The 12800-nt window shown below is 50.8% G+C and overlaps 1 protein-coding gene across 3 annotated transcripts in view; it reads right to left on the bottom strand.

Annotated features, from left to right (window-relative positions):
• Positions 1-12800, bottom strand: part of fchsd2 (FCH and double SH3 domains 2) — a 29747-nt gene that overhangs the window by 1436 nt on the left and 15511 nt on the right. For 2 of the 3 annotated variants that reach the window (XM_084674859.1, XM_084674860.1), the window contains 12 exons: positions 12297-12351; positions 11952-12080; positions 8881-9003; positions 8583-8678; positions 6403-6519; positions 6183-6287; positions 3964-4053; positions 3784-3846; positions 2224-2358; positions 1699-1782; positions 1358-1535; positions 843-1051 (listed from right to left, as the gene is read on the bottom strand). In XM_084674859.1, the coding sequence (XP_084530985.1) occupies positions 843-1051; positions 1358-1535; positions 1699-1782; positions 2224-2358; positions 3784-3846; positions 3964-4053; positions 6183-6287; positions 6403-6519; positions 8583-8678; positions 8881-9003; positions 11952-12080; positions 12297-12351 (1384 nt within the window). Of the gene's footprint in view, positions 1-842; positions 1052-1357; positions 1536-1698; positions 1783-2223; positions 2359-3783; positions 3847-3963; positions 4054-6182; positions 6288-6402; positions 6520-8010; positions 8086-8582; positions 8679-8880; positions 9004-11951; positions 12081-12296; positions 12352-12800 lie in introns of all 3 variants that reach the window. The other variant, XM_084674861.1, reaches the window with a different exon arrangement.

The following is a 12800-nucleotide window of genomic DNA, read 5'->3' as shown; positions in this document are numbered from 1 at the left end:
ACGAAAAGAGATATAAAAGAGAGAAAGAAAGAAAGAAAGAAAGAAAAAGGAAGAGAGACAGTTTTTTTTGCAAAAGTTGCAGCCGAACCGAGGACGGAAGCGTTCTTTGATCATTCTAAAAGACTCCATTTCCCATGAAGCCTCAGCGACAGGAAGCTTTCAACCCGGGGGAGAACACAAACAGAGATAACGGCATTCCTGTGTGCTGTGATAGGCTGGCTCCTAATCCCAGCCAGGCTTTATCTGGACTGGGAGAACACACTTAGTCACAGGAAGGATAGGACCCCTCCTGCCCCAATCAGACCTCTAGACATAACAAGTATGGATAAACACACACGCACACACACACACACACGCACACCCAGTCACACAGCACTTGCATTGAAACGCTACCCTAAATGCCTAATCTTCCATCTGCATAAGAGCTTGTGTGAGTGTGTGTGTGAATGTGTGTAATGTGTGTGTGTGTGAATGTGTGTGTGTGAATGTGTGTAATGTATGTGTGTGTGAGTGTGTGTAATGTATGTATGTGTGTGTGTGTGATCGTGTGTAATGTATGTGTGTGTGAGTGTGTGTGTGAATGTGTGTAATGTGAATGTGTGTAATGTGTGTGTGTGAGTGTGTGTGTGAATGTGTGTAATGTGTGTGTGTGTGTGAATGTGTGTAATGTGTGTGTAATGTGAATGTGTGTAATGTATGTGTAATGGGTGTGTGTGAATGTGTGTAATGTGTGTGAATGTTTGTAATGTATGTGTAATGGGTGTGTGTGAATGTGTGTAATGTGTGTGTGTGTGTGAATGTTTGTAATGTATGTGTAATGTGAGTGTGTGTGCTGCACCCACCCGTGTGTCGGCCCCGTTCTCCCCGTCTTCCGTCAGCTCCTCCACCAGCACGGAGGGGAACACCCCCGCCCGCCCGCTCAGTTCGCCCTCCCAGAAGCCGTCGTCCGTCTGCGTGTCGCGGCTGAGCAGGCGGATGACGGCGCCCTCGGGGAAGGTCAGCTCCTCGTCCGTCTGGCCCTCGTAGTCGTACAGCGCCCGCACGTAGCTCACTGGTGGAGGAGGGCGAGGGGAGGGAGGGGGGCTTGTTATCTTGTTTGTTCTGATAGGGCTGATGCGCCAGCTCTTTACAGTATGCGCTTGTTGTGTGTGCGTGTGTGTTTGTCGGGGTTAAGGTCGGTAGGATTGTAATTGCGAATAAACCTTTTGTCAGTGTGAATAAAAGACATCGGCAATCCTTTCCCTAACTTCAGTTATGGCCTTCTTGTGTGTGCTCTAAATGTGCAGTTTGTGCGCGAGTGTGTGTGCGCGTGCTTGTGTGTGCGAGTGTGTGCGCGCGCGTGTGTGCGCGTCCTCACCGTTGGCGTCTCCGTTGAGGCTGCTGCTGTGGAGTTCAGGCTCGGTGGAGTTGGACGAGGTGTGTGAGCGTGCGTCGAGCGCCGCCAGAGACTGGAGCATGCTCAGTAGGCTGTTGGAGGTGGGGAACTGGAGGTACTTCTCAGGTACATACCCTACATGGCCTGTCTTGTTACGAGCCTGGTGCGCACACACACACACACACACACACACAGACACACACACACACACAGAGATAAAGGTTGGAGGTTGAAACTGGGTTATGTAAGTGAGTGTTTATGTTGGGTGGTCTGTCTGGTGTTGTTGTGTGTGTGTGTGTGTGTGTGTGGGTGTGTGTGGTTACCTTGACCCAGTCCTCCATATCTCCGTCCTCTATGACCTCCAACACTTCTTGTTCATCTATGGTTAACTCATCAGGCTGGGACGCCTGGGGAGGGAGGGAGGGAGGGAGGGAGGGAGAGAGAGAGAGAGAGAGAGAGAGAGAGAGAGAGAGAGAGAGAGAAACAGAGAGAGAGCGATGGGAGGATAAGGAGTACAGGAGAAAGAATGGCAGGGAGAGGTCCATATAAAGGACTATTGAGAACTCATATTTCATGGCTCTAATGTTACATATGCTGCTGATGAGTGCAGCAGCGAGGCGTCTGGGAGTGGCTGTAGGGCGGCGAGCGTGTATGAGTGTGTAACCCGGTGACTATGTGAGAGGGATCAAGAGAGTGTGTTTGAGTGTGCGTGTGAGAGTGACTACGTTTGCGTGCGTGTGAGAGTGACTACGTTTGCGTGCGTGTGAGAGTGACTACGTTTGCGTGCGTGTGAGAGTGACTACGTTTGCGTGCGTGTGAGAGTGACTACGTTTGCGTGCGCACGTTACCTTGTATGAGTAGAGGACCTTGCAGGTGAGAGGGTAGTTCCTGAGGGTTCCAGAAGGACTGGAGCTGCTGTCGTCAAACACCTCCATGCTCTCCTCGCACTCCTCGCCTTCCCCTCGCTCCAGGTCCACGGGGCCCTGCACACACACACACACACACACACAAGAACACACACACACACACGTCTGTGTTAATAATCCTTAAATGCCTTGCTGTGCTTCTCTGACCCCCCTCCCTCTCTCTCTCTATCTCCTTCTCCCTCTCTCCCCTTACCTGTCCAGTGTACTAGAAGTCTATCTGTGCAGCAGCCTTCAACTGCATCGTGCCCCGCCCTAACCTGTCCCCGAGGAATCTCATTGGTTTAGAAGTGGATCACGTGACCCCGTCGGAACCAGGATCCGCTAGACCAAGCAACGTGACCTGGACAAAACAAAGAGTGTGCATGTCCGTGTGCGCGTCTGTGTGTGTGAATACAAGTGCGCCATTTGTTTTTTTGTGCGGGCGTAAATATGTTTCATGCGTCGTGTGTGTGTGTGTGTGTCTTCACACGTCCGAAAGTGCCCTGTGCATCTGATAAGAGTTGAGTCAGCAGATCTCTGTTGACAGTGTAAACTCCACGACCACGCCGGAGTTGGGAAAGAACATGCGCCGTTGCGTGAGGACACGCGTGCACAGCACGCGCGCGTTGTTCTGGCATCTACACGTGCGCGCGTGTGAAATCACAATCCATTTCCCACGTAGAAAAAAACGCCAGCATACCCTCTCTCCCGTGTCTCCACATGTCTATCCTTCATCCAGATCTATACGAGCCACTCAGAAAAGAGCCGAGCTATGTATCACAGTAAACACACAACGAGGACATGTAGCCCTGAGATAGCCCGCTTCGTGGTCGAGACAAAAAGGACTGGAGAGACGAATAAACAGCACTGGGAGCAATTATTCCCTCCCTCTAAACACTCTGTCACACTCCACTCCCTCCATACCTCCCTTTTCACTCTCAATCCCCTCCCTTCTTCGCCCTCCTTAGCGTCCAATTTCAGCCTGTCTATGATCACGCCGTCTCTCTCTCTCTCCGGGGCGCTTCTCGGGGTTCACTCGGGCCTTCCCTCATCCCCTCCCCGCTCTCTCCCTCGTGTCTCTCTGTTGTTCCCATCCCGCTCCCTTCCTTGGTCTCTCTCTCTATATCCTGCCAGCTGCAGTGTCATGTGAGCGGAATTTCAAATAGTCCTGGAGGAGCAGGCTATAATATATACCTCAGTACTAAATCACACGCACACACATCCATGTGGATCGCCCTCTTCACACACATAAACCCAGAACGCCCCCCACACACACACACACACACACACAGTCACCCAGACGACACACGTGGACCCTTCCACACACACACACATGCACATTAAACACACACACACAAGCAAACATTCAGCAATATTTACTAAGAAGGCCAATGGCGTGTCTGGGAGTGCCGGCCTCCAAACTGGGCGTGCTTTGTGAAGGTTGGTGGGAAGTGTAGTTTCACTAACAGAGGCTGGTAGGGAGAGTGAGGGGAGGTGTCTCACCGTGAGCGAGGGATCGTGGGTAGTGTAGTTTGCCCAGCGTTCATTTTCCAGTTCCTCCATTACCTGGGCCATGCATAGAGAGAGCGCGGGATTACATACACACAGGGAAATACATCGGAGCACGCCTACACACATACGCACATGTGGAAACATACTCACACGGACCAACACACACAGTACCTGGTTCATGGCGCTCTTCAGCCACGTATCCACGGCAACTCCCACCTGCCTTAGAAGGTCCAACCGGGCCTCAGCTTTCAGCTTTACAATCTGCAGGGAGACACACACACACACACATCTATGGATGTATGGAGCGTACAAGCACCATAGCCAGCCAGTCACACTTAGTCTTCTTCCTTACATGATGCAGGAACACCTAGACAGGAACCTCTACTGACTGGTGCAGCTGTCTCCAGAACATCTCCTGCTCTATCTAGACCCAGAACATCTCCTGCTCTATCTAGACCCACAACATCTCCTGCTCTATCTAGACCCAGAACATCTCCTGCTCTATCTAGACCCAGAACATCTCCTGCTCTATCTAGACCCAGAACATCCCCTGCTCTATCTAGACCCAGAACATCCCCTGCTCTATCTAGACCCAGAACATCCCCTGCTCTATCTAGACCCAGAACATCTCCTACTCTATCTAGACCCTCTCCTCCCTACAGGGAAGATGGATCCATGGGAGAGCCCACTAAACAGTCCCACTGCCTGCTGGGTAATCTATAAGATTGACAGGCGCCCTCAATCCATGCTATCTGTCGACCCTGTCAACACTCACTCACTCACCCGCCGCCAGTAACCCCCCCCGCCCCCCGCCCCCCCGCCCCTCTCTTATCCCCAGCCTGTCAGCATAAGATCCAGCTGGGACAGACTGCTAGATCAGCGCTGGTCAGACAAAGAGGAACCTTCTCTCTAATATGCTCGCAGATTTCAAAGCCTCTCTCTGCCACACTGACCACACCGGGCCTCTCCCTTCAGACCTGGGAGGGCTTCTGAAGAGGCATGAGAGTGCACGGCGAAGCCTCCTTACCAGGAAGCGGGGTTCATTATGGATAACCACACTCCTCCCACTTCCTGTTATGGCCACCGCCCGCCCACTATGGAAGAGGAAGACAATCGATGTGTGTGAACGCGTGAACGCTTGTGTGTGTGCGGGCTGCTTTAGATGTTGTGGTCTGATAAAAGAGAATCATTTAAAAAAAGATCTCGCCCATCTGGCAATAAACGCCATCGTTCTCATCGCCACCGCCAGCTTGTTTTCACACTGTAGGGAATGCCATGGGGAGGCTACATCCGGGAAGGTGTGTGTGTGTGTGTGTGTGTGTGAGCTCTGTGTGTGTATGTTTGTGTGGGCTCTGCTAGGCATAGACCAGAGCTTGGTGATGTAGCTTTCTCATGTGGACCCATTAGAGCTTAATGGACTCATCAAATATTCAGCCTCTCTGAGCTGCTAGTGCCTCTATAATGAGGAAGAAGAGAGAGAGACAGAGACAGACAAGAGACAGAGAGAGAAACTGAGAGACAGAGAGAGAACAAGAGAGAGAGAGAACCAGATGGAGAGAGAAATGCAATGACAGGTGAGAAAGAGAGAGAGAGAGAGAGAGAGAGAGGGAGAGAGAGAGGGAGAGAGAGAGAGAGAGAGAGAGAGAGAGAGAGAGAGAGAGAGAGAGAGAGAGAGAGAGAGAGAGGGAGGAAGAGTCGTGTGTGGTGTGTGTCTGTTGGGTGGGAGTGCATGCAAGCCTGTGCAAACAGATGGCCTCGTAGACAGCAACTCTTTGAGGCCTTACAATCAATGGCTTATTACCATGGTCATTATGACTCAGATACAAGGTAGGCCAGGGCTGAGACCATCCCAAACACACAGGTGACAACTATAACCACAGCAACCACTAGGAGGCACCAGACACAATGACTTACAGCTTCCAGAGACAGAGACAGAGGGAGAGTGGGAGCGGGAGAGAAAACGAGAGAGGGGAAGGTGAGACAAGAGAGGGGAGGGGGAGAGAGAGTGAGAGAGCGTGAAGGCGAGAGGGTAGGAGAGAGTGGGAGAGACGTGCTGAGGCGAAGGAGGTAGACGAGCGGAGGGAGAAAAGAGGAGGAGCAAGGAGAAAGAGAGGAAAGTAATAGACGGAAGAGGAGCCAAAGAGAGAACGTGAAGAGAGAGAGAGAGAGACAGAGAAGAGGGGAGGGAGGAAGAAAAGGAGGTGATGCATCGATTTGATTCACAGAGTGACAGGCTACCGCTTGGGAGAATTGATGTAGAGATAACAGATATCTCTACTAGGAGAGAGAGAGAGAGAGAGAGAGAGAGAAAGAGAGCGACAGAGAGAACGAAAGAGGGAAAGGCAGAGGGAGAGAGGGAGAGAGAGACCCAAGGCAGCAGACGGGAGTACCTCAGCCTTGCGCATGTTCTCCCTGGCCTCCTCGATCTTCAGCTCCAGCTCACTCCGGGCCTGCTCCGAGGGAGAGACCCCCTGCGTCTCACACTCCTCCAGAGTCTGACACACACACACACACACACACACACACACACAGAGAGAGAGAGTGAGCACACAACATGAGCAGAGCCCAGGGAGACAGTGTGTGTGTGTGTGTGTGTGTGTGTGGACTCACCCTCTTGTAGTGGAGGATGTTCTTGTGTTCTCTGGCCACTCTGGTGGCCCACTTCCTGGCCTCCTTGTTTAAGCTGTGTTCCTCTGTGGTTCCTGTGTCGGACTCCAGCTGACGACTCTGCCCCACGCACACACGCACACACACACACACATATACACACGCCTTGTTAACAGGGCACGTACGAGGTGTGATGCGCAGCAGCTGTTAATTAAGATAAAGAGAGAGGATAGAGAGGAGGCATTCCGACATAATGAAGGAAACGTGCGTGTTCGCGGTTCCAAAGTGATCTACGCCGGCAGGCACAGAGGCGTTATCAAACCCACACGTGCACAGCCGTGCGCATGCGTGTGTATGTATATATAAACGTGTAAGGGCACACGTGTAAGTATTATAAGGACTGCGTGTTTTCCTAACGGCGCATAAATCATAGACATGTGCCCCTTTCCGTTGCAATTAAACTGAACTACGTGTCTGGTCTTTGTCCGTACCCCCCCCCCCCCCTTCCACACATCCTGAACTCTACTTTAGAATTTTGTAACGGTGGTTCTTTTTCCCCCCACAGGTTTTTTTTTCTTTCATTTTTACAATCATCAAATAATCTACTATAATGATATAATGACTGTGTGTTGCAGACTCCTGAGTAGAGTATATGTTAAGGTAATTGTATATTGCTACAGCACTTAAAAAAAAACCCCTCATCTATACACTGCTGCTTATTACTATGACACATAAATCTTGTTAAGTGTAGGTGTGTGAGATGGGACCTATTACACAGTAGATTTGCAGCCTAATTGCATTAAAATTGAATGTCGGGATGTGGTGGTGGTGGGGGGGATGTGGGGGTGATGGAAGCCAAGTTGAACGACACAAGCACTGCTGTTCTTCTGCTACTGTAGCTGAGCAAGCCCCTATTATTGTCCCCGCGGCGAAGCACAGGATAACCCTTAACATGGCGAGGTCGTGGCAGCTGGGAACAGCGGTTGTGGTTTAATGGTGAGGTTGATGGTCAGAAAACATGCTACAGATGAATGCGGCAAGGTCATGGTGGTCAGCCAACGCTAGCCGGCGTGGTTCATCCATAGCCAAGGTGCATCTTGGGTATGGGGATGAGTCTGGGTGATTGTGAACCACCAGCGGTCGTGGTTCAGAGAGGTTGACGTGCTGATGGTTATGTTATGCTGGCCAGGGGCCGCTAGCAAGGATGCAGATACGCTAGCATGCCGACGAGACCATCCAACATCACTGTCACGGTTCAACTGCAGAACATTCACGGTTACGGTCAGGTTGACGGACAAAAACACGGGCTCAGATGGGATGGATGATCCACACACAAAGCAAGATAAACTAGAAGTCTAGAATCTTCTCTAGAATAAAGACTAGAATCCACGTGGCTCACATCAAATCGCCATCATCGATGTGCAGATTGGCTAACCACACAGGCTCACGGGCTAACAGGCTACCAAGCGAACGGCGTCACGGTTCAAACACACAGCATTCAGGCGGTCGCAGAGCATGGGGGGCCGTGAGCAGCCGTGGAACATGCGGTCATGGTCGTCTGCGGTCGGTTTATGGTTGCGTTGCGGTTAGAGTCGGAGGGTTAGGGTGTACCTGTGCCAGGGTCAGTCTCATGGCACTGACGGGCGAAGGCTCAATGTCCACCAACTGCGGCACCGAGCTTAGAGTCTGGCACAGACGCACGCACACACACACGCACACACGCGCACGCAACATGCCCACATCCAGGGACAGCCAGCAACCACACAAACCGACACCCAAGAGGACAAATGCAATAACAGACACAAACACAGAGGTTAGTGGAAAAGGTTTGAGGAAAACGAGGGAAATACTGGAAAGGTCTGGAAGGAGGTTGAAAAGAGACTGCAGCTGGATAGAGAGAACCGACCAGCGGGGAGGGGGGTAGAGAAGAGAGATGCAGCGGTTAAAATGTCAAAAGTCCAATAAGTCCTTAACACATTCACGATGAATGCTGTGTTCATGCACTCGTCAGAAACGATAAATAACACTGTTAATACGCTCGTAAGTAGAACATTTCTAGGAACATGGTATCACCTGTGAGCAGAGGAACAAATGAAAGCTGTGGGAGGAGAAAGTTGGGTCCACTGAGACACTTGTTCGTGTGTGTGTGTGTGTGTGTGTGTGTTTGTGCGTGCAAGTCTCACCGTGTCACATTCACTGGGTTGGAACTGGAAGTCTTGTGCTTTGTGAAACATGGGGTTCTCCTTCATAAACAGCTGCTGATTGAACTCCTGCATCACCTGTCAGGGAAACACACACCTTGTAACAAGCTTACACACACACACACGCACACACTCACTCACTCACTCACTCACTCACAAACACATGTTGTCATGGCCAGACAAACAAACAGCCACACACGTGCACACATACACAAACAAATGCTGTCAAGGCAAGGCAGACAAATAGACAGACACACACACAAACATACAGCTGGCTCACCCTACTGGATTTGTCCAGGAGAAACTGGAAGGTGTTGTGGATAGCCTGGAAAGCCTCTAGCTCTGTTCGACAGAACGCTATCAAATAGTCCTTCACATGCTCATAGATACCTCCATCCAACGTCTGAGAGAGAGAGAGAGAGAGAGAGAGAGAGAGAGAGAGAGAGAGAGAGAGAGAGAGAGAGAGAGAGAGAGAGAGAGAGAGAGAGAGAGAGAGAGCACGAGGGTAGTTAATTTGAGGGATGGATGTAAACCAGAACAGCGGGGAGTCTGAATTAGTGAGAAAGGAAGGAGAGTGTTACTGTTCGTGTCATTTGACAGTTATCTTTAGGGCTCCAGATAGATGCAGCACTAATGAAGTCAATCCATGAACCGCTGTGGCAACACTGCCAAGCTTATTACCATCGAGCCAACTGGGGACTCCGAAGGGGAGAAGGAGATGACAAGCAGTAGCATGGGAAGGAGGGAGGGAGATACTTTTTTTTTCTTGAAACATATCTTTATTGGGCAGTCAAAACTGCCAGCTAATCAACCGTTTCACCACAAAAGCCATTTTTTCACTTACTTACTCTTATTCAAACAAAGCCCATTCAATGAAAACGGAACAAAATCTGCCTAGTTACAAGCTCTAAACCCCCCTCCCCACCCAGTGTGCACAAGGCACCCCTCACCACCCACACATCCACAAAATCTTTCCCACCAGCTACTCAATATGGAACCTTTCCATGACCAGTCTCAGCAACAGTGACCCTACTCCCAGGAGCCTTTCTCTTCTGTGTCTTCCATATTGCCAACTTGGCCTGCCCAAATACATACTTCAAGAGACACGATCTCCTCTTCTCTTGCACTGTGTACCTGGGTCCCCCTATAACCAGCGACACTGAAAACTCCCACCCACGCATAACAGTCTCATCCTGGTTGTGGAACAGACATTCCCTCCCCACCGTAGGATCAAGGTGTGCCACAGGTCTGCTTGAAGCGACGGCCCCGTGGATAATCCTCCACTGTCGATCAGCTGTACGCTTCTCTATGGGGAGGGAGAGTGTGGGGAGAGAGTGTGAAAGAGAGAGAGAGAGAGAGAGTGTGAGAGAGAGAGAGAGAGAGAGAGAGAGAGAGAGAGAGAGAGAGAGAGAGAGAGACAGAGAGAGAGAGAGAGAGAGAGAGAGAGAGAGAGAGGGAGAGAGAGACAGAGAGTGAGAGAGGAAGAGAGAGAGTGAGAGAGACAGAGAGAGAGAGAGAGAGAGTGTGTGTGTGTGAGAGAGAGAGAGAGAGAGAGAGAGAGAGACAGAGAGAGAGAGAGAGAGAGAGTGTGAGAGAGAGAGAGAGAGAGAGAGAGAGAGAGAGAGAGAGAGAGAGAGAGAGAGAAAGAGAGAGAGAGAGAGTGTGGGGAGGGAGTGTGAGAGAGAGGGAGTGAGAGTGAGAGAGAGGGAGAGTGTGTGTGTGTTCTTTGGATTTGATTCTCCCAGCTGCTGGGAAAGGTGGTGGGGTTCAGATTCCAACTGAAGAGAGCACACAGGCCTCACGCTCACCAGCACACACATCCACACACAGCTGAAACAATGCCACGATGACAAGTATGGGGAAGTGACATCATTGAGGGTGGAGGCCCTCGTCCCAAACTGGATGTCTGCCCCGCCCCTTCTCTTCTCTCCTTTCTACATCCCTCCCTTCCCTTCCCTTCCTCTCCTCCCTTTATCCACTCAGCCATCTAGGGTAGTGTTTTCAAAATGAGTCAGGATCCCAAAAAAGCACAAAGCCACATGCCTCTGTCTCACCTTCTGTGTGTGTGTGTGTGTGTGTGTGTATGTGTACTCATATGTATCAAAATATGTTCTGCAAGAAACCACATCTGGCCACAATGACACTGGTTATGTGATGTAATGCTCGAGTCTAGTTGAAGGATAAGCTGTGCAGTACCCCTTGCTGGACAGCAGGAGGAGTAGGGCTCAGGTCTCACCAACGTTGAGAGCCAGAAGAGAAGTCGATAAAGATTGGGACCCGTTCAAATACTGTAGAAAAGCCCCCTTCTACAGGTTTCCCCCCGTTATTACCACTGCTGTTGAGGATTATCCTTAATTAGCTCTCCCCCAGTCATCTTGTGTGTAGGATTAAGCTACTCCTCCTCTCTCTACCCGCCCTCTACTTCTCTCCCTCTTTACGTCTCTCCTCCCTCGCTACTTTCTTTCTGTCTCCCTTCCCCTCTCGGTCTACTCTCCAGTGCGTTTCTCTTTCTTTCTTTCTTTCTTTCTTTCTTTCTTTCTTTCTCTCTCTCTCTCTCTCTCTCTCTCTCTCTCTCTCTCTCTCTCTCTCTCTCTCTCCGCTCTCTATCTAGCTATCTTTTTCTCCCTCCATCTTCTAGCGCTTTCTGTTTGGGTGGAGTATGAAGACCAGCTTGCTGCCTTCCAGTGCTGTCCCGTGTGATTGTGCCCTGCAGTCTTGTCCGTCTGTCACCCAAATCATCGATGTATAATTCACTACGGCCTCTTATTACCCCTGACAACGCGAGCGAGATCCTAGTATCTTGTCCTGTGTGTTGTTTTTCTAGGATAGATTCCTCTGTCGCGTATGCTCTATTTCTAGGAGATATCCTACCGTGCGTTGGTGTTCACGGGGGGTTTACTCAGCGGATCGTTGAGTAAACACAGTCCGACAGTGCTGACGTGTGCGTGACGTGTGTGCGTGCCACCATCTTTAACAGGATGATGACCTCACCACAGTGGGAGCCACAAGGCTCCTAATCGCCGTCCGCGTGAGTGTGTGCCAAAGTGTGTGTGCGCGCGTGTGAAGCGCGTGGCGCGTGTCAACAGATTTGTTCCAAGACTGACGCAGGAAACTGAGTGTGTGTACGCGCGTGTGTGTGTGTGTGTGACAGTCTAGAGGATAAACTGTCATTTGCTCGTTTTAATAGGCAGCTGCAAGCAGCACCTGTGCTGTCACTGTCACTCGACCAGCACGCAACCGCACGCTGCCGTCGACAGCACACTGTTTGCGCGTCTCCCGCCTTCACCCTGTGACTCTGTGGTTGTTGCGGATTGTGAAGCGGTTTTGTGACCCTGTGTGTGTGTGCGTTACCTGGATGCAGTGCAGCAGGTCTGCATGGTAGTAGCGGTCGTGGTGGGCGTTGGCGGCAGCCAGGGTTAACAGGTAGTCGTTCCTGGCGTGGGTCGCTCTGGAGTTACAGTCACTTCTCTTAGCTTTCAACTAGACATGGGGGGAGACGGGGGGGCGTGGGGGGGGGGGGGGGTGGAGAGAGAGGGTGGGGAGAGAGAGATGGAGGAAGAGATAGTTAGGTAAGACAGTTATGAGAGAATAAGTGTATTTCTGGTTGTGTATGTGTGTAAAAGTGTGTGTGTGTGTGTGTGTGTGACTGTGTGACCAGACAAAAACACAGGCGCTAACCATGAGAACCATGCTTACCTTCACACTGGCTTTCTGTAAACTGATTCGGGACTGAAAAAGCCCCAGCTTCGACCTAAGCACCAAAGATAAAGGCAAGACCAGATCAATCACTCACTCTGTAACCAAATGACACATCACAGACATTGCAAAGCGGCTAAGAGTTAACTAACTTTAACATCAGATAGGAGCAGGCAAGACTATGATTTCTGATTGATGCTTAACCTCAAATGCAGTCCAGGCATTATATATCAAGCCAAGCCAAGTCTGGCTGTGGATGCGGACAGGGGGAAGACATTATAAATCAAACCCTGATCTGGCCTTCTCTTTGAGAGCCCTACAACATCACAGAGAGCCACCTCATCTCGTTAAAACGTCAAAAGACTTTGACTAACTGAGCCTCGGAGTGTGTGTGTGTGTTTTCCTTCTGCCACTGTGCCACTGGGTGCAAGCGTGCGCGTGTGAAATGGAAAGTGTGTGTCCCAGACAGTGTGTATGAGAGTGTGTGCCTGGGCCTCCATGTGG

This window comes from Hypomesus nipponensis, chromosome 15 (genome assembly GCF_054491055.1).
Source record: "Hypomesus nipponensis isolate SF chromosome 15, ASM5449105v1, whole genome shotgun sequence".
In the NCBI taxonomy this organism is placed as follows: domain Eukaryota; kingdom Metazoa; phylum Chordata; class Actinopteri; order Osmeriformes; family Osmeridae; genus Hypomesus; species Hypomesus nipponensis.
Note: the sequence above shows the minus strand (reverse complement) of the source record. Positions and strands in the feature narration are given on the sequence as shown.